General features: G+C 38.1%; 1 protein-coding gene across 1 annotated transcript; it reads right to left on the bottom strand.

Moving 5' to 3' along the window:
- VPS39 (vacuolar protein sorting 39 homolog (S. cerevisiae)) lies at window positions 1-25766 on the bottom strand. Its single transcript, XM_010580193.1, has 25 exons — window positions 25754-25766; window positions 24553-24618; window positions 23148-23212; window positions 22300-22342; window positions 21158-21252; window positions 19808-19906; window positions 19012-19104; window positions 17258-17441; window positions 16602-16722; window positions 16114-16234; window positions 15177-15306; window positions 13847-13989; window positions 12818-12961; window positions 12115-12256; window positions 11751-11837; window positions 8337-8410; window positions 7618-7716; window positions 7242-7359; window positions 6631-6759; window positions 6064-6166; window positions 5154-5199; window positions 4377-4526; window positions 4069-4203; window positions 3395-3486; window positions 1-2212 (listed from the first exon to the last, which is right to left on the bottom strand). Exons 1-25 carry the CDS (start codon window positions 25764-25766, stop codon window positions 2137-2139), a joined length of 2568 nt encoding a protein of 855 aa, XP_010578495.1. The 3' UTR covers window positions 1-2136.

The raw sequence follows: 25766 nt of genomic DNA, 5'->3' as shown, positions 1-25766 counted from the left end.
TGGTTCACAATATTTATTACAATCTATTGCTTTAGATAAACCTGCTGTATGGTTAGTAAACCCAAACCACATTATAAGAACCAACAAAAAAAGTTACAGCACAAACCACATCTCTGTAAAAGGTATGCAATGAAGGTGAACAGGGGCACAACCTTAACCGTTTAAGTAAGAGCACAATGAAGACCCTCATATGCGAATGCAGCTCTCCTGGTAGCAGATAACAAAGGTAAATAAAAATCAGACTAACAGTACTAAATATAAGATAGGTAAAAATCAGAGCAATATTGTTATATCTGTATACAAAGAATACAGGGCCTTTTTAAATACCCTTCTTTCATTCTCAATGACCTGTAAACACAACTCTCCCAAACCATCTTCCCTCTGTACCTGAACTAGTATATAAAGATCTATACAGAATGTGCAAATCCAATATAAGTATTTTTAGGCTCTCTTCTTCAAATAGAAGAAATACAAGGTTAAAAACATTAACACCACAGATTCCCTCTACCCAGCCTCTGCAGAAAGACATCAGTAGCAATACTGCCCAAGACATCCAAGTACAAAAGTAGCATGACACTGGACCAAGAAATCCATAAGAATGCATGGCATATGAACAATAAATACAAACACAGGTGGAAAGGGAAAAAACAAACAGTTATCAAGGGAAACTATTAACGCTGGCAAATGAAAATTAATTAGGACTCTTGTCAACCTACAGCAGATCTGTTACTAAGAAACGCTCACGTAACAATGGCTTAAGTAAACCTGTAACGTTAACTGAGATCCAATTACACCTTAGGCAGACAGGCTGTATTCATCTACTTGTTCATTAAGAGGTGGTATCTGGTAGTTACATGCCATACTCCATACTATTTAATAATTACATATTATAAGTATTGCTAGACCAGGATGTTGGGAGTCAAATAGCCCAATATTGGGTTATTTGCTACTGCTGCCTTTTCATGACCAATGCACAGATTCTTTCTGCACCAAACATTTTAATATCCCTCATACCAATCTGCTATAGGTTAAAGTTTGTGGAAAAAATAAGTTAGACAAAAAACATTACAGCCTACAAGGAGTATGGTACAATCTAGTTCTTGTAGTTAAGACTTCTGGCCCAAGAGTAACTTAAGAACAGTACCAGCCTGAGCAGAACACAGTTCTAGAGCATTTAAAACAGAGAGATGTTGAAATAGTCTGGATTTTACTTCAATGCTGGAAAGTGAACCAGAGACCAAAAAACTTACATACGCAAATCTCAAGTGTAGTCTAGAAGCTTAATCAATAACTATAGTTCACTCCCTTCAGAAGTTGATTTACAGTGTGTTCTTTGCTTTTTGGTTTGAGTGCAGATGTGAACTTCTTAGAATAATCTCTGAGCTTCCACTCATGCTAAGAGTGACCATATTCAGTGCAAAAAACACACAAGTTAATTCAATTTATAGCTCTCAAACTAAAGTAAAAAGAAAAAAAAATGCTTACTAGTGGTACCTACTGTTTGTCTGACTATCTCCTGTGGAACAACTTCTTATCAGAAGGTCAGGTGATAACACTGAATATCAATAAAAATATTCCTTTGGCCAGCACTTAAACATTCCCATTACTGAGATGAAAGTAAAATTCTGTTTTCCAGGTCTAGAAATAGGCACAGAAGCCTTCTCCATGCCAAACACCTGGTAATCTCCATGCAACACTGATACAGCTGCAAAAACTTTAAAGGAATTTTTTTTTTTTTAAAGAACTATTTACATACAGGGCCAAATCACAACATTGTCACTCTAAGGAGGTAAGTTTTATAGTAAAACTTGACTTGTGGTGAACGCCCAACAGTTGTCTAACAACTCATTCGCAAGGTTGGAGTGCAATAGAAAACCCACTACAAAAATCAATTTCTATTCTTCATCTGAGTACTGAGAGGTTTGGTGTAGTTGCCAGCACTATAACAACATGGTTAAAGTCATTTTCTAGTAAATCAATATTACCAGATAGATTCGGTCAGTCCACAGATACAAATGACTTCTAGCTAGTATAAGAGAACCTAGCAACAAGCCTCAAAAATCTCAGAGGCATCAACTTCTTAAGTCGTCAGTTCCAAATTTCATATGAATGTTGGGATTATTAACCATGACAAGGTCAGGTGTCCAATGTGTTGACTTCTTTGGAGCAGAAATAATGCACGACTATTGCATTAGGGTATCGAGCAAATGCACTGTAAAGAGACAGAACACAAAAATCAACTGTGAGTACAGATAAACAGTTTTCCCTATTCAAACAAGAACATCCAAGTTGTGCAGAATCAGAAAAAGGTGCTTACATGAAAGTGACACTTTCTTGTTTTAATTAAAGCCTGAATATATTCTTGAGAAAATCAGATAAAACAATTCTATGGATTTTGTAAGTTTTGTTTTTAAAAAAATAGTATCTGTTTTCATTTCTATAGGCACACTTTACTTGGAAGTCACTAGTAACAAGTTAAAGACTGGGTGACATGCTGACATGTTTGCCCTTCAAAACCTTGTTGAACTTAACAGCATTAGAAAAATCCTAGACAACCAAAACAATACTGCATATGCAGATTTAAATCCTGATGCTACACACTACAGACTAATAGCAAAAAATTCAATATGCACAGCAACAAGTATATTTAGACCTACGTTCATCAAAATGTTTTGGAAGAAGCAGCCTTCCCTATCATTGTGAATGCTACTGATATCTCAGAAGGGTTCACATCAACAAGAGAAACAATGAATAAGCTAGTCATGTAGCATTCCACTGAAGTTCAGAGAGAAAAAAGAAAAAGCGCAAATAAAATTTGCATGCTATACTAACCCATAATTACCTACTAGGAATGACAAAAGAAAAGTTATTGGCATCTGGGTATCAATTGAAATTAGTTCTACTTTTAGATGTCCTAAGATAATTAGGCTAGAAAATGTAAATCAGCCAGGGAACCACAAAGCCATCAGATATAGAAAACTATCACGCGTATATCTTACTTTAAGATTCTTTACATCATCCTTCTTAACTCTAGTTAAGAAGTGGGTAGTAGGCAGTGTTCTTAGAAAATTTTCCAAATTCAGTATGAAAAGTGACTTTCTGCCTTCTAGAGTTGTGAAGTGAGAAGTCTTATGAGTTTCTGAAGGGATTTTATTCTCCTTTGTTGAAAGCAGTTTACTCTTGCAGTAAACTTCACTGACTAAAGCTTTGATGTTTTCCCAGCCACTCAGTTGAGCAATGTAATTTGTAATTCAAACACTCTTCAAATGTCTCCCTCATACTGCTGTTCTCTCTGTGTATATACACATTCCAAATTTTGCAACATTCTTAGTTTAAGTCTACCAGATTCATATCTGATTCAGTTTCCCAAGCTTTAAGGTATATGCTCTCTCACCTGTTACCTATCTTTTTTTTACATACAGTGCACACCTTCTCCTCTGTAATAATGCACTTCACTTGCTGATGCAAGATCCGCTCCTCCTGGACCTAAAGAAGAAGAAAAAACCAAAAACAACCCTTGCTTATAAAGCAATATCACACCACAGCTCACTTTAGTCTGGTGAAACTGAAAACTGTCACAACATTTAATTTTCAGTGGCTATATCTACCATAGCAAGTTGTACAGCACAAAAGCAGCAGAGCAAGTGGTATCGAACATCCAACCCCCACACTATATGAATTGCAGGATTTTACTTTCAGCTAGTCTGGTCCACAGACTAAGGCATTCTAACCACTAAGGGGTGTTCAGGCGAACTATTGAACTGCATTGTCTGGTTTAGTTTATTTGAAAGAAATCCAGTCCATGCTCTCTGAGATCATCCTGCAATGCACACCAGAGCACAGTAAGTCCGGAGACACACACACACCCCCCTCATCCAAACCAAAATGAATGTCCTCGCTATCTCCTGAAAAAGGGACATTCAATCTACTTGATGCACGCCTACTAATTTCAGGTGCACTACAGCACCATCTAGAGGACACACATTCCGTATAAGGAACAGTTAATTTAAATACTGAACATCTGTTTTAAAACACCATCCCAATAAATGACAGGTGGTGGGTAATTACCCTCAGAAACTCTGCATGGAGAAGATTCTTGAGCACTTGATTAAATCTTTTCTTCTGAGCATTTTCTTCAAGGACTTTCTCTAAGAAGATTCGAATCTCACTAATCTGGGTATTTGCTGGGAGCAGGTTTATCGCCTGGAGCAAAACATATACTTAGTTAGGAAAAATTAAAAAAGGAATAGAGAACAAAACAGAACAGAAATTGACACATTTAGCTTTACTCTCTTACAGTCTGTTCACTTGCCTACTCCAGTACCTTCTGTCACCTGCCAACAGTACAAACTGAGTACTTACAAGTCTTGTCTTACCTTGGTGGTATCCAGTTTGCTGTGATGTAGTTCCAAAACCTGCAGAGCAGCCTGCAGATTGGCTTGAGGCTCCAGCACTTCCATCTTGATTGGTCCCAGGCAATGAACACTAGGTGGGGAGAGATACATCCGAAGCAGTGACAGATAGACCTGTTGCACACAAAAGGAAAGTTCTGAAACCGCTGTACACATCCACAGTTGACAGTGCTGGTAGAACCCAGCAATGGTACGAGTAAGTTGTACCCATGCCATTCAAAATTCTGAAGTGCTAACTTAGACAGCTCTTATCTTAAAAGAACAAAAACTGAAAAGTACCAATGATGTCCAAGGCCTTTTAAGACTTGCATTCTACACTAAAGTTTTTCTATAAGAGTAGTTTTAACCACGCCTCCCTCATTTATCTTACCTAATTCATTTATAACCTTTAGAAACCAACACTTCATTGCCTCTTACCATTATCTTTTTTGTAGATGTTTGTGGAATATGCACACAGTATTTTGTCTTCTGAATTCCATCAGAACTTTAGCTACAGAATATATGCTCAATTCCAGTGATACAGTAATATTCTCAACAAAAAAACCCAAATTTATAAATATAAAAAAACCCCAATCATCTAGTAATGCCTAAATTCCAAGAGCTTATACATAGGTTCCTGTCCACCTATACAAACCCTGAAAAAGTCTGTAACAGGGCAAAAACTTTAAAGTCCGTAACATGGAGTGAATAGTCTAATACCTCCTTACTGAAAAGGAAGGCTGGAAAGATGAAGCTACTTACATCTTTGTTGCCATCTTTGTTTCTGTCATAATGTTTATGGCAGTAGCTAGAACAGAGAAGAATCAAGTGAAATGCAGGGACAGTTTTGGAACCCAGAGAATCAATCCACAGAAATTACCATTTAAACGTTTTGATTACTGAAGCCATCCAAGTTAGGTGACCGTACATCCAATTCTGATCAATTAATCAAGTTGCACAACAAAATTACACTGTTTACTCTGCATTACAATGCCGAGAAAAGGGAGGTTTTGTGCAAGTCTCCCCCTTCCAATCAACTTAAAAAGCTTTAATGCAGAAACTAAATTTAATTCAGCTGTCTAAAAAAAGGGAAAAAATATGTCTCAAATCAACACATCATAGCATAAAAATGTATGTGTAGATATATCTAATTACTGTATCTGAATCACAGAGAAGGTGTTCATTAGTGTACACTGCATACCAGGGTTGAATGTCCTCTAACAGGCATTTGCTGAAAATAGCTTTAAAATAAGCTATGTTAAATAGGCCCTAATGTTCAGATATACCTGCCAGTATCAGTTAATTCTATTTTCACCTAAGTACTTTAGATTCATTCAGAAGGTTCCCTGACACAATACATCTAGCAAAATGCCTTATCACTGCTAGAGAGGATTCAACTAACTGAAGGAGCTTAACTTTGCATCTGGCCTAGTGAATGTCACTCCAAAGAGAAAGGAAGCAAAACAACATACAGAAGTTCAGAAGCTAATGAGAAGTGGAAACAAGGCATCATCATCTGTAATGAACAGATGCCTGGAGGAGACTAAAAGTCAAGAAAATAGGGCAACCTGGCTTACAGCATTGATGCTCCACGTACAGCAACATTTCACTACACATCCTATCCATAGGGCAGTGAGCAAACTAAGTCTTGGGGAGGGGGGGAGAAACTTACTCTTCAGCCATGTTGGTGTCCTTCAAAATATGAACATAAATAAACAGAGCTTGCTCGTGCTTCCCCATACGACCCAAGAGCAGAGCACGTTCTTCTAGGAGACCTAGTGATAGCATGAAGGATTAGTCAATAGCTACGCAGAGAAATGACAACATAAGCTCCATTAGTGACCAGACTAACAGAAGGAACTATAAACTGTAGTCTGAGCACAAGTTAAAGTTACACTGAGACTCTAAGTCTACTTCATACTATTCTCAGTAACATTTTATGAATTCTTAAGCAACCTTAAGAAACAACAAACTTCACATCTGTTGTGCAATTCAGGCTCACCAAAAAGTTAGGCTAAATATTTAAGTGATGGGAGACACCACAAGGTCTTAAGCCAACAGTTACAGGAATCCTGCAGAGACTGGTAAACCCAACTGTACCAGCAAAAACATGAGTTAGTATACACACCAGCAGCCATCTTCTCTGTTTTTAATTGCCATGATTCTACAGTAAGCAAGAAAGTTTTGCTGTACAATGCAGTAAGCTAGGGTTTAATTGACCTATGGAAACTGAACTCACCATCAAAGGGGAAGTCACTAATTAGCCGACTAGGTTCATACCAGCTAGACTTCTCCAGAAAAAGTAGAAGCTTTTTCCGGTAATCCCCCAAGTCTCCTCCTTCCTCCCCAGCAGGCACTGGAGTTTTATCTATATGGAAGAAAACAACAGAAACTACAGTATCACAACTATTTCACCACACTACTACAAAGAAGATGATAAACAAACAAATCATTATGAGGAGGAACCAAATGCTGATGAAACCTGTTACATGGGCTGGCATCCTGCGGCACCTGACAAATTACTGCAGCTCCTTAAAACACATCAAGTGGCCACTTAAACAATAGACTCAGTTATTCAAGACCCTTCCCTACCCTTAACATGCAGAATTCAGGGAACAGTAGCTGCCATTCCACTCAATCATGAACAAAGTGTCACTTGGTACCTTAAGATCTCTAGGGAGGCAATAAACTAGACTTCCCTACAAACCCACAACTTTTGTTGTTCCAGTTCCTTCATTGCTTGGGATGTCTTCTGGATGTGAACAGGGAAGGCTTACAGCAATACACTGTGAAGGCTCCCCTGTGCTGTCCCATGCCCCTGGTCTTCCCACCAGAAAAGGCTAAACATACCTGCAGGGTAAGAACTGAGATATTCTTTCATTAAGGCCTGCACTTTCTCACAGTACAGCTGGATCAGACAGTTGTGAAAGTCTGCACCAGTTTCTTCCCAGACATGAATGATGTGTTCCTGTAAATACATGTTCAGGTTCAGTTATAATCACTTCCTCTGGGAAGTAATTTGTTACAAGCAAGCAACAGTTCCATGCTTGCCTTTACCAAGCTTGACTTCAGGATTTCATACATTTTAATTATTTTTTCTTTGCACAACTTATGGCAAAGCTAGCATTCTCTGAAACAGCATCAGGCTCCAACGCCTGGAGAACTAAAGCCATACACATAACATTTTATACTGAATGTAATGCACTAGTAGAGATTGAGTTCTTACCAGATAAGGAATAGTCAAGCTTTTAAAATTTTCTATCAAGAAACTGAGCACTTTGTCTCGTGGCAAAGCTTCCACTTCAGGGAGGTCTTCTGTAAATATCTGTTAAACAAAATTTTATTCACAGAATGGTGATTTTTTTTAAATTTAAGTGCCACAGTATATTTTCTCTGAGGCACTGAAGCCCAGCATATCATCACATGTGTCCAAAGAGTAAGCGCAAGAAATATAAAAAAATCTGAGCAGCTTATTCAGGCACTCAGAAGCTATCTCACATCTGAAAGGATTAACAAACATCCCCACTTCTGCCTTAGTTAACACTCTTCTTTTACGGTGCCCAACACCTCCCAAATACAGGGAGACAATTCTGTATCAAAGAAGAAAGGGAAAATAAGAAAGGCAAATTAACATTTGCCATTTAAATACTCAATCAGGCTCTTGTGCAAAAAGTGTGACATCAACAACATTAAATGTTGTATCAAAGTGTCCTAGCTACTTATTCCAAGATAAGGTATTCCAAGAATGGCAAAGCATAAGAAAAACTGAAAGGCTGTCCTGCTCTATCTACTGCTAATCTTACCACAGTACTGAACATAGAAAATATAAATTATATATTTAATTGGATTTAGCATTAATACATGGCTTCTTACATTGAGTTCTCTCAATTCCATACACTGCACTAAGAATCTCAGTGGCAAGGTGCCTGTTTCAACCACACTTACCTTCAGTCCATCTTCAGGAAAATCTCTTAGCACCCAGACAGAGTAGGAAAATACCAAGTGCAAGTTCTCTGTACCTGGAATACAAAAAACAGCAGTGTTCAGTATTAAAATCCTAAAGAACTCTCTACTCACAACACAAGCAGACACTTTCAGACCCAGCAAAGCTTAATGTACAGGAAGAATCTGGTTTGTTTTTTCCCCCACTCAAGTCAGGCAAATCACACATTCTAGGCTAAAACCGCCATTTCATACTTTGTAAACATGACTTGAAACAGAAACAAGAATTAACTCAAATACTAAGCAGCACCAAATGTAAACAATTCAGACCAAAACCAAGATCAGTTGTCTTAATCACATTCCAAAAGTCTTCCCCTACCATTTGTTTTTATTAGGGTAGAAAAAGCATTGTTCTTGTGTAATGTCCTTCAGTCCATTTCCAGCCTGCCAGTCTAATGACTTCTATAGTAAATGGTCAAATACTTCATAACAAGTAGTAAAGCATCATAGTACTGAAGTAACCAGCATAGAAACTACACGACAGGTAATAACTTTCCATTTTTTAAGAAAATTTAGGATCTCCCTCTTTAAAAGAACACTTTCATTTCATCAATTTGGTTCACAAAGTTTATAAAACATGTTAGGAAAACATGACTTTCCCCTTACCCTCCTGACCGGAACCACTGAGGCATTCACTGCCCAAACAATGCAACAACACAACCATACAAGAAACAAAAACTTACACCAACCCTATAAAAAGGCAGTCATTGTTTGCTTTTCTTCATCCCACAATATCATCAGGAGTAAGTTACTTTTTAAATATTTAAACCAAGCAGCATCTTCATAGTAGCAGTATTTTAAAAACCAAAAGGTGAGCGCTATGAAGTAAAACAATTAAAACAGCCCCCAGAAGAGCCAATTTCAAAGTTTCAGAAACAAAACAGTGACTTGGCAAATGGCACTATGGTCATAGGGTCTGAATTTCACTGAACTTCAATTAACTTTCTGAATTAACAGGGCACTGTACGGTAATCGGTTTGCTAGCCTCACTGAGAAAATTTAAATAAAGGACAGGACAAGCCATGGGAGTAAGTTCTCATTTAGAACATGAGACCGAGAAGAGAAAGTCTAACTCGTTATAAAGAAGTGTGAGATTAATTAGAATAGCTCCTTTCCAAAGCACTGATGAAGCTGCCTTTGCTGAAATCACAACCAAATCACACATGAAGTTACAACCTACTCAAAAACACTCAAGAAGGCAGAAGAAGAGGAACTCATCAAGTAACTACCAAAGCTTATAGATCAGAATATTAAAAGGCCAACATTGCATCACAGCACAAAATGAAACAACTGGCTCCCTCAGCACGTAACAGTCAGCTGCATGGGGATTTACACTGAAGGTCACAGGCAAGGGTGTTTTGTGTTGCTAGAATTAAAGCAGAAACTGGATTTCTAAACTCTCTCAGCAACGAATCCCTAATTTAAATAGGAGTTTTAATAGAAAGAAGTTCTGCATAACACTCTTTTAACAGATAAAGAATGGTGTAACGCAGAAAACTAGCTACCACCCAATCAAATATGTAGTTCTCCTGTGCCTACCTCTGCAAAGATAAAGTATATTTTTGATGGACATGGCCAAATCACAGAATTAACAATATTTGCTTTGATGCAATAAACAATAAGTGGTTACTCTGTTGACACATGGCAAGTATCAAATCCAAATCAGTAATACATACTTGATAACTTAAAAGACCACAGCTACAAGCCTGGAGGAAATTTTCTCTAATTACCTGAGAACTATTTAAGAACATTTCATTAAATGCCCAAAACCCTATAGACAAGAGACGACTAAAGAAAAGTTTCTACTTCACTCAGAAGGTAAGTGAAAGCAACTAAAAATACATTCCACATAATTAAAGTTTTAAAAGATAATTTAAAAAAAAACCCCAATTATTACTTATATTAGAAGCTCCTAACTACAGAAGCCTCACCAAAGTAGGGGCAGAGGGAAAAATCTGTAGAAACCCCATAGTCTGAAATGCTTTTATCATCCTATTTAAGGGACTCCCAGAAATGACACTTATCAATTAATCAAGGCAGAATGGGCAGTGCAATTACGCCCCCGCCCAGTGTTACATTTCTTGTATGTGGTTGGGGGGGGGGGGAACTGCAAGTGACACTAGTGTCAAACATTCCATTTATTATCAATAGTTAACGTTCCATTCTAGGTTGCCCCCACTGTATTTCATTACTCTGAAGTGAACAGACCCAAACATCCTTTATCAGTTTTAAAGAGCTCAGCAAGAAGCATACAAGAAAACTGATTTGCAGGAGATCCTGAAACAGAGAAGCTCCAGAAGTCTAAGAGAAATTTAGCAAGCTGCCAAAATTTTAGAAAAGTATGCCAGACAACTTGGATAATTATAGGTCTTAAACATCATCAATCTCAAGTAAAACAAATAAACAGCTGACATAGGTCAATCGAGATGAATTTATAAAGGTGACAAATTATTTTTTAAATAAGATTAAAAGTTTGCTTTATAAAGCTGTTTGCAGAATATAACATACCTACACTTCCCTAAGATGAGTAACATTACCAAATGACACCAATGAATAAGAAGTGTAAGATACAGACATGGCACATATGGGAAAGGTCTCAATTTCATTCTAAGTAATGTATTATCATTGAATAAACATGTTGCTAACAGAAGCCAGCAGTTCTTAAAAGAAATGATTATAGATAAAAAATACCAAACTTTGCCAACAGTGTAAGTCTAACAAACAAAGGTATTTCCCCTCAAACTACTCACTCCCAAACTAGCAGTGTGATACTTTTTAAACAGTTGTGCATTTAGAAACAAATAACATTGGATGGGAGGGCACTGTTCTCAAAAGTAGCAAAAACAAAAAAGGACTAGGGAGTTCACAATGAATAGTCAACCAAGCAAGTTCCCACCATGATGCTGTGACCAGCAACTATAACCATCAGGTCACGATCTAGATCTACCTAAACACAGAAAACAAAAACTTCATATAGGATTCTTCATCTCAGGAATTACTACAAGCCCCAGCAACTTGAAGTTAGACTTTCAGCTGGAAAGCCTAACCCATAAGTTAGACTTCCCTTTTGTCAGTGGTGGCAAATCATCACTGGAAGAAAATACAAAATACTACAGCACATTTTCTACCAATGAAAATTTTTATCAGAAATAAGGAATGTTTTCCAGTAAGATACTCAAGATTCAACAAGATGCTCATGAACTAATCCTTGAAGCTTGCATTATGCAAGAAACCAGACAAGATGACAAGGATACCCTTTAGCTTTACAGTCTCTAGAAAGCTGCTGAAGAGTAGAATAACTGCTAAGCCCAACAAGAGTAACACCTTCACAAAAACAATGCTCTCCTTCACACTCACCCAAATGCTGCAGATATTGCACTGTCCTCTCATGACCCTTCAAAGGTGAGTTGGCTTTCTTTGACTGATCCACCAGTACCTGTAATGCTTTCAGAACAACAAAAACGTTCATTGCTTTATACCACACGTATCACTCCAACTTGAACCACAAAAAAGTGAATTTTTCCTGTTCTGCTACCAGAGACAAAACAAAGTTTTGTTTTCAACACACAGACCAAATGGGTAACAGACCGATTTAATCACAAGACAGACCCAGAAACAAAGTCTTTTCAGAATATTGCCTGCTCACTGAAGACAAGTTAACTCAATACTAGAATACATGCTCCTATCCCTTCTCCTCTCCCCACCCCAACCTCGTATCTACCTTTCTCATGCAGACCTTTCTTCTCATACAGTATTATCAGCTCACTATATTTGTGTGCCTTCTTTAGTACATGCTCACTCTCCTCAATATGGCAGTGATTGTTCTCCAGACGTAGCAATGGTGCCACCAGTGCTACATTTGTCTGAAAGAAAAAAGAGAGCATTTAAACATACTTCTAGTGTGCACCTCCTAAGCTTACAGTACAAAACACGAGTTGCAGGAGAGAAGAAAAAAAAAGAAGCCTTATAGCATAAGAAACAACACTAACATCTTAGAGCAAGGCCCATTTTCATTTCCATAATTTGTTGGGACAGAAAGAAAACAATATATCAGAGCTATTCCCCTTCAAGAACAGAGGTCAGCTTTGAAAAACGTTGTTGACAGCAAAGATCGTACTCTCCTGCATTTAGCAGTACAAGGCAACGCAGGAAGCATTCATTGTAACTTCAAAATAGGCATGGCCACATTCTTTTGACAGAGGCAGCAACCAGAAATGGACACATCTGTTTTATTCTGTGAAACTACTTCCTGACCAGTGAGCAAACTAGCTAACACCAAAGTTTCACAGATTGTTTTTAGACCAAAGACAGACGGTTGTGTGAGAATTTCTGTAGTAGCTCCTTATCATCCTCCTTAAACATTTCAGCCTGAGATTCCAACAGAGCTTGTATGGTAAAGGCCTCTAGGTCAGGCAGGCACTCACATGGAGGTAACACTTTAAAAGGGTGGTATCAATGATTTGTAGCAGCTTCTTTTTGGATTTGATCGTGGGTGTTCCTTCCATGAGGGGTGACGTACTGGACTGATGATCAGAATCATTTAGCTTCTTCACCAGCTGACTTCTTTTCTGCAGGACATCAAACGAAATTTTAACAGAAAAAGACCATGGATTTCTCCATCCCACCTCAGCAAACATAACCCACCAAGTAAAAAGACTAAATATTAAATTAAATAAACCAATTTAATAACTTGTTTTAATCAATTGTTTCTTAAAGAATTTTTATTGTTACTAACTATTCAACACATCGCCTTTCTAACCACATTCAGGTGTACACATTTGTTTTGCAAATTTATGGTTTTGCAAGATGTCCAGAGTCTTGAGAAAATAGTCAGAAGGAAACTCTGTTAAGCTGAATAAAGACACTTTAGAGAAGTCAGAAGACATTTAAAACATTTGGAAAACAATTTTGGTTTTGAACTACTAGGCACAAAAACTATCCTCCTTCAGACACGAGCTTCCTTTTAGTCTAGTAAGAATGGTGATAGAACAAATCAGATTCCAGTTAACAAAATAAAGAGGACAGGAAGTTACAGTACCCACTACCTCCTGTTCCACCTTTTAATGCACACTTTTGACCTGTATCCTGGATAGAGTGCCCTGCACAATAGTCACCAAACAAAAACAAAAGATCAAGAGCTTAAGACCTCTTCAGAAGGCTACTAGAAATAAAATACTGGACTCATGTTCAGGTCTGGTCCATAAGTAAATTTTGTCCAGTCCTCACAAAAGTCACATGTGATGTCTCCCATAGATCTGCAGGGCACCTCACGTCTTCCAGTTCCCCTGCTTTCTCAGGAGCTGCTGCCATAGTTTCCAACCATGAAGACAGCCCATTAAGGCTAGCATGACAGAGCTGGAGTAGGTGTACTGCTTCCTGCACATCAAAGCTAACCAACAAAGTATGCTAAAACTGAATAACCCTACTCTAAAAACAGATATAGGAGCACTCACTTGAGTTAGGTAGTCTATCAGAGCTAAATGTGCCTTCTCCAGCTCTGCCCCAGAGAGCCCTGGCAGGGGGTTGGGATACTGTAGCTGTTTCCTGTAATCTGTGGGCAGCAGGTCAGGATACAGACCCATCACGTGAGTGGGATCTAAGCAAAAAAAAACTAGTATTAGTAACCATTCATAATATTATTTTTGCAAACTCTCAAATGTATGTAACCTTTGAGCAAGCTTAGCTTTCCAATGGAGTTGTTTGTAGTCAACTTGTATGTCCACAAGGTTCCAGATAACAAAATTTGCTTATTACAGAAAATAAGCTAAAACAAGGCAAAAGCAGCAAAAGACAGACTGTTTCAAAGTCCAGGCACAACAAGGTCCAACCTGTGCACTTAGCACACCTGGAGAACAAGCCATTATTATAATCCTCTTACTGCTCTTCTTGCAGAATCCCAGCATTAACAACTCTTGACAGTAGGACAGGATTTCTAGGAACAAGCAATGTTTTAAGAGAAGATTTATTGTGCTTTTGAAACAAGAACTGAATAGCACCATCTGCAACTAATGAGCACCTATTTTCATAGAGTTTAAGCAAATTCAAAACTACTGCCCTCTAATTTAATTTCAGAGTATTTTGAATTCTCAGTCCTTTCTTTTTATTGTAGCTTTCCAAAGTAAATATGATGTAAGTGTCACCAAAACAAGTAAAAGTTCTAGGTTTAAATGCACAAGGGATATGCTGTCACCAATAAAAGAATCTCAGTCTTAAGCACTATTCTATGGTACCGTCCAGCCTTCAGGTGTTCTTCCGATAATCCTAGTACAAACCAGAGGAATAGCATCGGAGACTATTTTGACTTCCAAAACCACAGAAAACTTTCCTGGCTTCGGCAGCTTGCTCCATTAAACAGGAAACAGGGTTAAGGGTCCTCAGTTTGGTCCGAGTCCTGTAGATTTGCTAAATTCTTGATGTTCCTTATTTTTCATTCCAAGCTACAAGTAGGCTTTTGGCAGATGCTGAATTCCTCAACTTCAAGGGTCTGTGTACATGCTATGCACACTATAAAATAGCCTACAATACAAATATATTCTGCACAAAGGGCAAATTCATTGATTTAACTCATTGACTTAAGTTAAATACTATAACCAGTTTCACAAAAAAAAGCTAAATAGCTGCCTAGGCTATTTGCCATTCACAGCGTACTGGTCCACACAAGACACCACTGTTCTAAAACAAAAACAAAGCAGAAAACAAACATACACAGACCCCTGCAATAGTCCCTGAACTTCATTTAATTCCTCCTAACCTATGTATCTCAATGCCAACCCAAGCATTTACCTGTACCAAGCTTGGCAAAAACTTGCATGGATTCATCAAAGCGCTTCTGGCAGAAGAGGTTGAAGGCAAAGAGGTTCTTTATGTGGTGAATTTGTTGTCGCTTCTCACTATCTGAATCATCTTTCATTTCCTACACACATACAAATTAACAAACATTAAAAACTGTTGGACCTTGTAAAAGAGAAGGAAACACTCTACAGAAATAACAGGAGTATTATCATTTGGAGACAATAAGAAGAAAAAAGATAATCTTCCGAAGTGACACCTCTGAAGGTGATTCTCAGATGCTATGCTTATTGTGTCACTGAGATAACCTGGAAGGTTTGAAAGCTACCTCTGGTTATCTATATACTCGCTCTATCACAGCAACTATCTCTTCACTCATTCGTCTTTTCAAAATTTTTTTTCAAGTTAGCGATACAAAATGCAATTAATTAATTTTAATGTAGTTCCAGGGAAGTTTCCGGAAACCAGAAAACACTAAAACAGTAAGAGCAATATAATTAAAAGTACCGTTTCAGCATCTCTAAGAAGTTATTATGTTTCAGGAGTAATATGGAGGACCATTACAAAAAAAACTGGTCATCTGACACACACAACTCCAAGCAAAACCATTTACAAGCAGTCTGAAGACTTTGAAGTCCAACTGACTTCAAAGTCTAAAAGAAGGTAACCAATTAAACAGCTAAGAGACATAATCTTTCACATACAAGATGGTATCCCAAAATCTAAACCACAATAGATCAATATGGAGAAAAAGCAGCACAAAACTAAAACTTAAGTCAAAAAAGGCTACAGTTTACCAGTTTGTGCAAAATGGACAGTAGGGAGGTTAAACTCTCCAGAGTAGCTACAGTCAAGCAGAAGGCAAACATCCTTTAGTGTTCTTTTGCACAAGTGCATCCACTGCAAACTCAAAAGGTTTCTGAGTACTTACTGCCAGCTGCAAAGCCAACTCAAACTGCTTGTCCTGCAGAAGCTGCTGGATCTGTGTGGCTATTGACACTGGAATGAGCCGCCAAACAAAGTGATTACTTGCCACATATATAATATTTGTGCTGTAAACAAGACAAAAAGGTCAGTTCCTAAGTTCCAGCACTGAGAAAGAATCAATACCCTATCTGAAAAAACAATCCTGATTAACACACACATCGCTCAATCAGATACAGGGGCAACTTGAGCAATATTGCAAAGCAGAAAGGAGAATTTATCTCCAGCAATCAGAAATTCCCAAAGACACTCAACTCTATCATTTCCTCCTCAAGGTATGGCCTCCACCCATCTGCTCATAAAAAACAACAGACTGCTTCAATGCTGCTTCTTAAGCCAAGGGAGTTAGAAAAGCACCTCCTCTCCCAGTTTTTCCAGAGTGCTACCATACACCCAGACAGCCCAACAAAAGTAATGACCAGTTATATTCAATACCCTCCAGAGGTGATGAAGCGTGGTCTCTGCAGCTCAATACTCTGTACCAGCAGCCGGGGCTCAAAAGTGCGAATCTCCACATACCTCGGCAGAACAGCAATGATGTAGGGAGGCTGGTGTTCTATTAGTGAAACAAGTGAAAAATGTAAGTTGGTTGTTCTCAAGTATTCCTTGAAACAAGCCATGACTTAATGTAAGGCTTGTCTTCAATTTATTTTTTTTTTCCCCTTGAAGTGTGTCCCTTTTTTGCTTATTAAAAACAAAGCTCAATGCCCAACACTGACAGCAATTTGCTAATAGACTACTATCAGGCTTTTTGTTCATCTTTCAACATAAGGAATTTCTGTCACACTCAGGTGCCCAAAAGAACTACAGTGCTTTAATACACTACACTCCATCTCAAATCTTGTCCCTTTATAAAAGATATGCAATACGCCTATTTCCTGAGAACAAGACAGGCATACAGACTACAAGCAAAGAAGGGGAAGAAACAAGAATAAACACATGAAACCTTCCACAGAGTACAACTTGAAACACTTTTAGAAGCTGTCATACTCCCAATCCAGCTAGTTTCTAAATACTGGGAACATAATGATTTTGTCATATACAAAGGAGTAAAGAAGCAAATTTTAAAAAAATTTACTGCTAATTCTCACCCATGGCTATAGGAATATCTGTCCAATTCAAGGCACATTTCTGAGTACAGACCCCTTCTTCGTTTAGCACAACTGTTAGATCATCTTGGCCAACCGCAACTTTTCCATCTGCTACAGGAGCTACCAATGGTTCCAGCTGCTTCCCTGTGGGAAATAGTTCTTTGATGGATCCTTTTCCATCCACCTAGGATAAAAAAAGAAAATAAACCATCCATTTTTCAAAATAACCTGTATTTTGAAGCTGCATAAGACCAAAGCCAAAAACCCCCTAGAGGGATTTACAACCCAGACTAATCACTAACAGGACAAGCGCAATTTTAAAGAGTAGCAATAAAATTTTCTGCATATCATAATTTATCTTGCTTATACATCATGTGGAAATAAAGAATACTTTTGTGTCTGAGATGATGTATTCCTGTTACTTTAACACTAGCTGAGCACATAGCACATAGGTTTATAAAATGCATAGCCAGTAGCAACACCACTTAAAGTGTCCAAACTTGGTTACTTGGTATAACCAGAGGATTTCATTTAGGCCAAAACTTTAACATGGTTTTATTCTGGCATGAGTGAGCATTGCCCATAAAAAACAAATCTAAAAGCCTAGCAGCCTGCCTAGCCTTTTTCCCTTGCCCTAGCTACTCATTCTTGTGGCCACATGCTGTCCAGGGAATTGACACACCCCCCCCCCAAAAAAAAAAAAAAAAATCCAAAGAGCTGTTTCGTGAGCTGATCTAACAACTCACTGCCACCAAAATGGAGAATTCTTCTCCTTCAAACTGCAGCTACATGTTCCTGCTGCTTCCCCTGCATTACAGCTCAAGCATTCTTATAAATCACCAACAGCTAGCCAGCAGAAAATACCACAGAAATGTGTATATTTTTTCTGGCTATTTAGTGAAATGAAGCCATTCAAGGATGGATCAGTCAAGCACCTGAGCCAACCTAAAGTAGACACTTGGAGAACAAGTCTCCGCTGTGGTTGCTTGAGCAGCTGTACAACTACTCATATCACTAGAATGGTGGGAATCAACACCTAGGAGACGGCTGCAGAAGGGCATCACTTCTTTTGTGAGCAGTGTCAGTTTGAAGTGACTGTAAAAATTACTGTGCTGTTTTCCTGTCAACTACAGATCAGTGTTGCCACCCATGTATACACGCACATACGTGCGGTGCACCTCATCTTCATCTCACTTTCCTATAGTATCAGCAGAAGCCAATTGTAAAGGCAGAAAAGAGAATCAAATATAGCTGTAAAATGAAGCATAAGTGGAAATTGTAATACTAAATTAACAACAGTAAGTTTAGACTTTCAAACTAAAATGACTACAGTTCAGCGAGGCAATCAAAAAAAGAAAAAATAGTTAAGCTCCACTGTCTGCCAGATAAGAAGATATTCTTGGTCTTTTTTCCCCTTTTAAAGCTATCTCCTTTCTTAATATGTTAAATAAAATGCAAACTGAGCTCACACAGACCAGTGCCAAAACAAAATATATCTCTTCCACTGACCTTTTCTCTGCAAGAGCTTCAAATACTGGTTTCAACAGCAATAAACAGAAGATCACTTCCTGACAAAACATCAGTTTAAAAGGACAGACTTAGACTGCCCTTCCCAAAACCACATATAGCAAGAGTACCAGATGCTGTTTTTCATAAATGTCTGTTAGCTAAATCCCTGAGCACAGGAGCAGCCTCCATAGTGTCTACTGCTACCGAAGTCATCTTAAACACTGTATTCCAAACCCCATTCTTACCCGTATCAGGTAATAGTCCCTCTTGAAGCCTACACAGATGGAGTTTTCACACCAGGCCATAGACTTTGGTACATCAGGTACACTGAAGTCCCCCTGAGGAAAACAGGGAAAACAGGTTAAAATGGCTGTTACAAGAGAAAAGCAAAAGTAAAATCTGGCAACACAGAGTGTAACAGGCAGCACTGGTGTTGACACTGTATTCCCCAAGACACACACCCAACTTCTGCTGGTCAAGGAATAGTAGCATTCAACCAAAAGGCTAGATTCATGCACAGTAAAAAGGTGTGCTCTGAGTTAGCTGGTAACTTCCTAGAAGAGCAGCATAGCTGAAAAATGCTCTACCCATTTCCATTGGTTACTTTTATCATTCTGGTATCCACAACTGCAGTTCTCTATGCTTGTTGTCAGTAACTACCTTCTCACTTAATGACATACCTGGAAAACTCTGAGTAGAAGGGGACCCACTTCCATAGTGTTATTGTTAGGTATACATTTATAGAGGCTGCATGCTAATACATTTCAATGACTTACAAGTGTACTACAACCAGAATGTTAAAATATAGAACACAGCCTTTGATTTAATTTATGAAATTGTAGTAATGCCATTAATTGTGATTTCAACCATATATTTTCACTTTTATTTGCTGCTTCATTGTTAAATCACTGCAGAACCAACTGCAGTCAATGCTCTGAAAGTCAGCAGTGCCTCTGAGTAACAGGGACTGCATAGCAAACAGTAAAGAGCAAGTACACTCCCTGTTGAAGCAAGCTAGACTACAGAAACAATGGAACTCACCTGTAGTTCATGGAACTCTCTGTCCTTCCAAAAATAAAGTTGTAGCTTCTTCCGCACTGCCACGCACATTCTCAGCACCTCTTCCCCTGTATCTGACTGCTGTGAAAATAGACAGGCCTAACTCACAGGCACTCATAAACTAAGAGGCAAGTAAGATAATACAAGGCCAAAAGAATCCTCAGCCTGAAGCAAAGCTGTCAGCTGAAGAGCAGCTTTGTTCATCCATGCCAGAAGGGCCCTAAACAAGGAAGCACAGAGAGAAGAGGGGTGGGATACTTAAAATGAACTTTGGCAGGGATTGTGACACCAAGGAAATAAAAAAAAAAAAAAAAAAAAAAAAGAGCACCAAAGACATATACACACACACAAACAGAAGATAAGCAGAGAGCTATCAGCCCAGCCCTGAAGACTAGGATAAACAGCTTGAACCCTATGCAGTATAGGAGAGGCGAGGAAATGGAACAATGCAAAGAATGTGTTAAACTGACAGACAAAAACATTAATAGCTGTTTAATATTCTAGCCTATTGGAAAAGTTTCCTGACAAGAAATACTAGCAAAGCTAAGTGCCTGTATGCACAAACAACAAGGCACTTTGGAATGACCAGATTTAAAGATGCTTTGAAAGACATCACTAGTTTTAACATCTAGAAGACCCCAAGTACTTACTAGAAAATATTTAACACTAAGCTCCCTTGAGGCAAAGAGATAAAAAGTGATGAAAAGCATTAAGCCATCTCTTCTGGTTATGAATAAGGCTTCTGAATGACATAGGTAGGCTGAGAAACTCACTTGGATAGAAACAAGTCACTTAATAAACCACAGCATATGAACAGAGAATTGCTGTACCTTATGGAACCATTTTATGGCCTGAATCTACCACAACTGCCCTGGGACTCCTTGGGCCAATACATTTTAACAGAAACAAAAATGTAACAAAAACAGTGATGGAGATGCTTGGTGAAGGGAACCACTGAGCTACTACACTGGCAATTTAAGGGAAAGGAATGGCTTTTACATTGAAGAGGACCCTTCAAGAAAGACAACAGTCAAAGTTACTACAGGATAAAAATGACTTTAAGTCTTGTATCAGGAGGTTAAAGGTTACAATCACAACAGGCACTGGAAGGTATCTTATTAAGCACAGGAAGAAAATTAAGGTGACTACATTAAAAATTGCTGCCTTAAGCAAAGCTTCAACATCCAGTAGGTACTAATTTTAAAAAGCACCAGTACCCAACCAACTTGCATGCAACACAAAATTAGCAAGCCTAATCTATACAGCAACATAAAAAAGTTATCCTTATTACAAACAGTAAGGACATCTGTGCTGTTGTGTTCCTCCTCTTACCTGAAGATCACAAGTGAAGAGAGATGCACCTTTTGCCTTGGAAACTGTGGTGATTTGTTGAAACGTCAATAGGTCATGCACATAAATGTTATTTTCTGTTTTAAACAAAATTCCAATTATTATTCCATATTTCATACATGTAAAGCTCATTGCTAATTCAAATAAGTTACCACATTTTATGTTTACGTAAAAAGAAGAACTTGCGAAACTAAGAGCTGCAAGAAAGGCAAAGGAATGTTCTCCCAAAAGCTGAAACGTGCTAAGGCACATATAAATACAAGGCAATAAATGCAGAAAAGAAGACTAGCACCAGCATTTGTAAAATTACATGAAGGAACTGAGAGCAGGTGCTAACCAAGCAGAGGAAGCGGGAGTGGAAAGGACAGCAAGCAGGCCAGAGCAGAGCAAGTTCATGAAGGAAGATTGTATGAACAAAGACCATTTTGAACTGGCTCCTGGAATTAGTGGAAAGTGAACGGTTGTAAATGGAGGGTACTGTGGTCAAGTTTTTGTACGCACGAGGACGCAGGCAGCAGAAATCTACGCATGCTGGAGCTGGAAGAGCCGGGACTTGGAGATCATAAAAAAGGGAGTAGCAACATAAGCAAAAAAAGACACAGGAAGTTCATAAGGTTAAACAAAAATAGACAGAGACAAGCACACTTAGATCTTCCACAAGATGGTAAAAGATCGCCATCTGCATATAAACTGAATTTGGTGTAACACATCAACAGTAAAGTTTCATACATCAAACAAGTTTGGACAGAAGTTTTAGACCCTATCATACAGTGCATACACATATGCATGCATATATGTACATATACATGCCAATACAGACAAACTATATCTATACATACGTACATATACACACACACACTTTAGTGCACGTATGTATTTTTTCATTTTTCAGTCACAAAACTTAGCCTTAATACATTGTTCTCCAAGCTGGCTTACGACACGCAAAGCTGCTTCTCAATCTATGCTGCATAATGCTTCCTCTGCAAAGTGAAAAAGCCTAAATCCTACACAATGACTTTTCAACAACTAGACTACTATGCAAGTGTGTGGAAAGGGTGCCACATTCAGCCAAATAACTGCACTGAGAAGAGTTCGTTAAATATTAACATATTTTCTTCACTTACCTAATAGACTGACCAGAATTTTAAACTGAGAAACAACATGAATCTGAAAGAAAGAATTCTGTTAGTGACTCCATTCATAAACTAAACCTCTGAACAAGGCTTGACTATAGATAGTCTAAGAAAATGCATCTTGGATACTCTCAAACCAGCAAGGCAGTGATCTATGCACAATCTTCCTCGAGCTATTGCAATCTGTTTCACTTACACTCAGTTTTTACAAGCTAGCACATAGAGCTTGCAACCTAAGCTGCTAAAAAATGCTATAATAAGTGGTATGTTACTAGTACAGAAGTACTTCTAAAGGATACGCGGAGTGTTGCTGAAAGAGGCTGCATAATCTTTGAGGTAAGTGCTTTCCTGAGTATCAATATAATCAATGAGCAAAAGTTCTCCAAAAAAATGAAGCAGCAGCAAGACTGACAGTAGATAAATCAGTTACTTTAGTACTAAATTCCAAATAAGAGGAATTACATTCACATTCCTATAGCATTTTACCCGAGAGTCGTGTTATATATTACAGTCTGTCAGGGTATTACCATCATTTTTACAAATATTCTCAGTCAGAGCATCTGAAGATTTACTGCAAACAACAGGACTTCCATAAAAGCCAAAAATAAACCTTTAAGTTCCAATTCTTTGCTTTCTGCTTTAGCAGCCAAACCAAGCTTATTCCTGTTATGGGAAGAGTGGGCAAAAACACCAAGCTGTGCCACCTCTAGAAGAATCTATAGTTTGGGGGAAATTTTTTGTTAAGCTTAGCAGAGATTCCAGAAGTACATTTGATATTTTGTTTCTTCGCTGAAAACACTGGAAAAATATCCCCACGTCAAGAAAATGGTATTTCCTACCTGCTGAATCTTTTTTGAGAAGTTCTTGTTGGATTTCTCTAGTGTCACTTCAAACCTATTGCAACCTACCAGAAAGATTTGAAAGAGTATGTAAACTGAAGTTGCCCTTAAATTTATGACTGAATATATCTTACACTAAATAGATTACAAAGAATTAGGAAAGCAAACGTGGCCACTTAACACTAGAAGAATGACTCTTCTAACATATCTGTGCTATCTTTTACTTAATAGCTAAACGCATCAGAAGGTCTTCTACATAGTCAGGTGAAAATGTAAATTAACACTTCTTGTACCCATCTGAGGGCCTCATCAATAGTTACATTTTTGTCTTGCTGGAATTTTAGATTACAAAAGTTATATTTAAGTATTTTGAAATCCAGAGATACAAAGATACCCATACAGACTTTATCAACACCAATCAAATATCAGCAATTTAAATTGCTAGGGAGCACACCACTGCAAAGTAGACAAGGAATAAACACTACACCACAAGGGTTTAAAAGGAGTTTTAGGGATAAAGACTTACAGACACTTTCTGATGACATAACCTCTCCTGGCATTGATGCAAAAAAGGGGGAGAAATTTACCACGTGAGATAAGACACTAGCAACTCAAGACTAGCATGTTCTGATTGGAATAGACGGCCTACAAGTTTCAGAAAAAGCAAGCTGAATTCAGTCTCTAGGATCCAAGTAGCTACAAATGAACATCCTTCCAAGAGCTGATGATCTTGGAAATAGATGTTTGGTTTTTTCTTTCCTGTCCCACACTACATGTCATTACTGTATTCAATAACATCGGTTTCTACATAATAGCAGATAATGCAAAATACAAATCTGTTCAGTGAAAATCGATTTTAACTAAACCGAAAATAGAATGGTTCTATTTCTGGCATCTCTAGAGTAGACTATGAACACTTATGACTGTAAAAGAGGCACGGAGAAGAGTAAATACATGACAGAACTACTTAGGAGGGATCCCTCCTCCCCATCCCTTGATGCTCATGGACCTACTGAATAAAGCTGCTCTTTCGCTAATCCAGTCCTTCATTACCAGAAGACATACATCAAACCTCTGGCAACTAGCACACGGCACTGCTTCTGCACGGCTTTGTGCACTGTATTCACAAAAATTGCACTAACCTACTATAAATTCAAACATACATAGAGCTGATATAAAACATACTTTAAAACAGAAAAAAGGCTGATAGTACTTGGTCTTTCTTGCACACCTGACAAATGGTATGTACACTTTCACCAAAGATCCCACACAAATAGTCATTAAATTCTATGCAGGAAAAAATCAGCGATTAAACATACTTGAGTAACATCACTACAACCTCTTAAAGTGCAGGAAATAAAAATAACGTAATCAACTTTTTGTCCCCTTCTTAAAATCAACTTACCTATGTCTTTCTTGATCCTGTAAAGCAAAAGATGCCCTTGTTTGGTACCAACAAGGAGCCATTCCTCTATAGACACAGGGAAGAAAAAGAGTTTAATTAGTTTCAATAAAGACTGCCCTTCCCGGCCAAGTTACATTTACCAGAACAATTCAAAACTTGTTTCAAATGCCAAAGAGGACTTTCTGTGGTGACTACACACATGTCTCCTATCATACCTCTGGTGGAAGTGCTCGGAAGTAGCTTTCATCCTCAGGAGATGATGGCCAAAGATCAAGTAGTTAAACAGAGCGTACAGCCTAGATATCACATCCCACTTGCTTATACAAAAGTATAAAAGCAAAGCATTGCAACTGTTGTGCAATCAAAATCGGCAATATACTATTCTTCAGACATTATTATCTCCAAGAGAGGAACTCTGCTATACAGTGGGAAGAACTGTCAGGAAGAAAAACAAGGAGTTCTATGTGGGTTTGTTTGGGGGGGGGGTTAAATCGTCAAGTTTTTATAAGAAGTCTGAAATAGTCAGCTATGCCTGAAAGAACAGTGGCAGCTTTGCTTAAGTAGCATTTGAATTGCTTGGACGACCAACAGTCATTCAAGATTTATAAAAGAGAACCTTTTTATGTACAAACTCTGTGGCAGAGTTTCAGACTCTTCCTATTTACAGCATTTATAGCCTACAACAGGCATAGAATCTTTATTCGGTCATGACATATGACAGAAATTCATCCTCCTTCCTGAAAATCATATAGGAAAGAAACATACAAAAATATTTTTCTACATGTAGGAGTACTACCTCATTACCAAAGATACTTGTGTTTTAATAAAGTCTTGTTTCCTGTAAGACCTTTCTTCTACTGTTTGATAGGAAAGTTGTAGAAAGGGAATTACACCTCTTTTTCCACAACCGTACTGTCATAGGCCTGCACGTTTAGGCTTTTTGCTACTTCAGCAAAATAAATGCTTTCAAAGAGATAGAAGATAAAAGCCTCAACACAGGAATAAACTATCTTCACATCTTCTCTACTATATAACTCTAGCATAGACAACCCATGTTTAAACGTGGCACTACTATTCAGGTTGTAATTTTGTTCTTAAGACAGATTAAAAGGGTCGCCATTCCACAGTGTCTGGAGTTTTTTTTTAATTACCAATTTAGTACATCTGATGGGAACTGCTCAAGCAGTTCAAAAAGCCTTACCAAGCCTTATCAT

This window comes from Haliaeetus leucocephalus, unplaced genomic scaffold (genome assembly GCF_000737465.1).
Source record: "Haliaeetus leucocephalus isolate CR32 unplaced genomic scaffold, Haliaeetus_leucocephalus-4.0 Scaffold696, whole genome shotgun sequence".
In the NCBI taxonomy this organism is placed as follows: Eukaryota; Metazoa; Chordata; class Aves; order Accipitriformes; family Accipitridae; genus Haliaeetus; species Haliaeetus leucocephalus.
This window is presented reverse-complemented; position numbering and strand designations above follow the sequence as displayed.

What these genes read in the sequence shown, in the direction of transcription:
- VPS39 (XM_010580193.1), bottom strand. An exon ending in GCAAACTGGATACCACCAAG is followed by an intron (nt 4,204 to 4,376) that starts GTAAGACAAGAC and finishes GTTTTGCTCCAG; the next exon opens with GCGATAAACCTGCTCCCAGC. An exon ending in TCCATGCAGAGTTTCTGAGG is followed by an intron (nt 3,487 to 4,068) that starts GTAATTACCCAC and finishes CTTCTTCTTTAG; the next exon opens with GTCCAGGAGGAGCGGATCTT.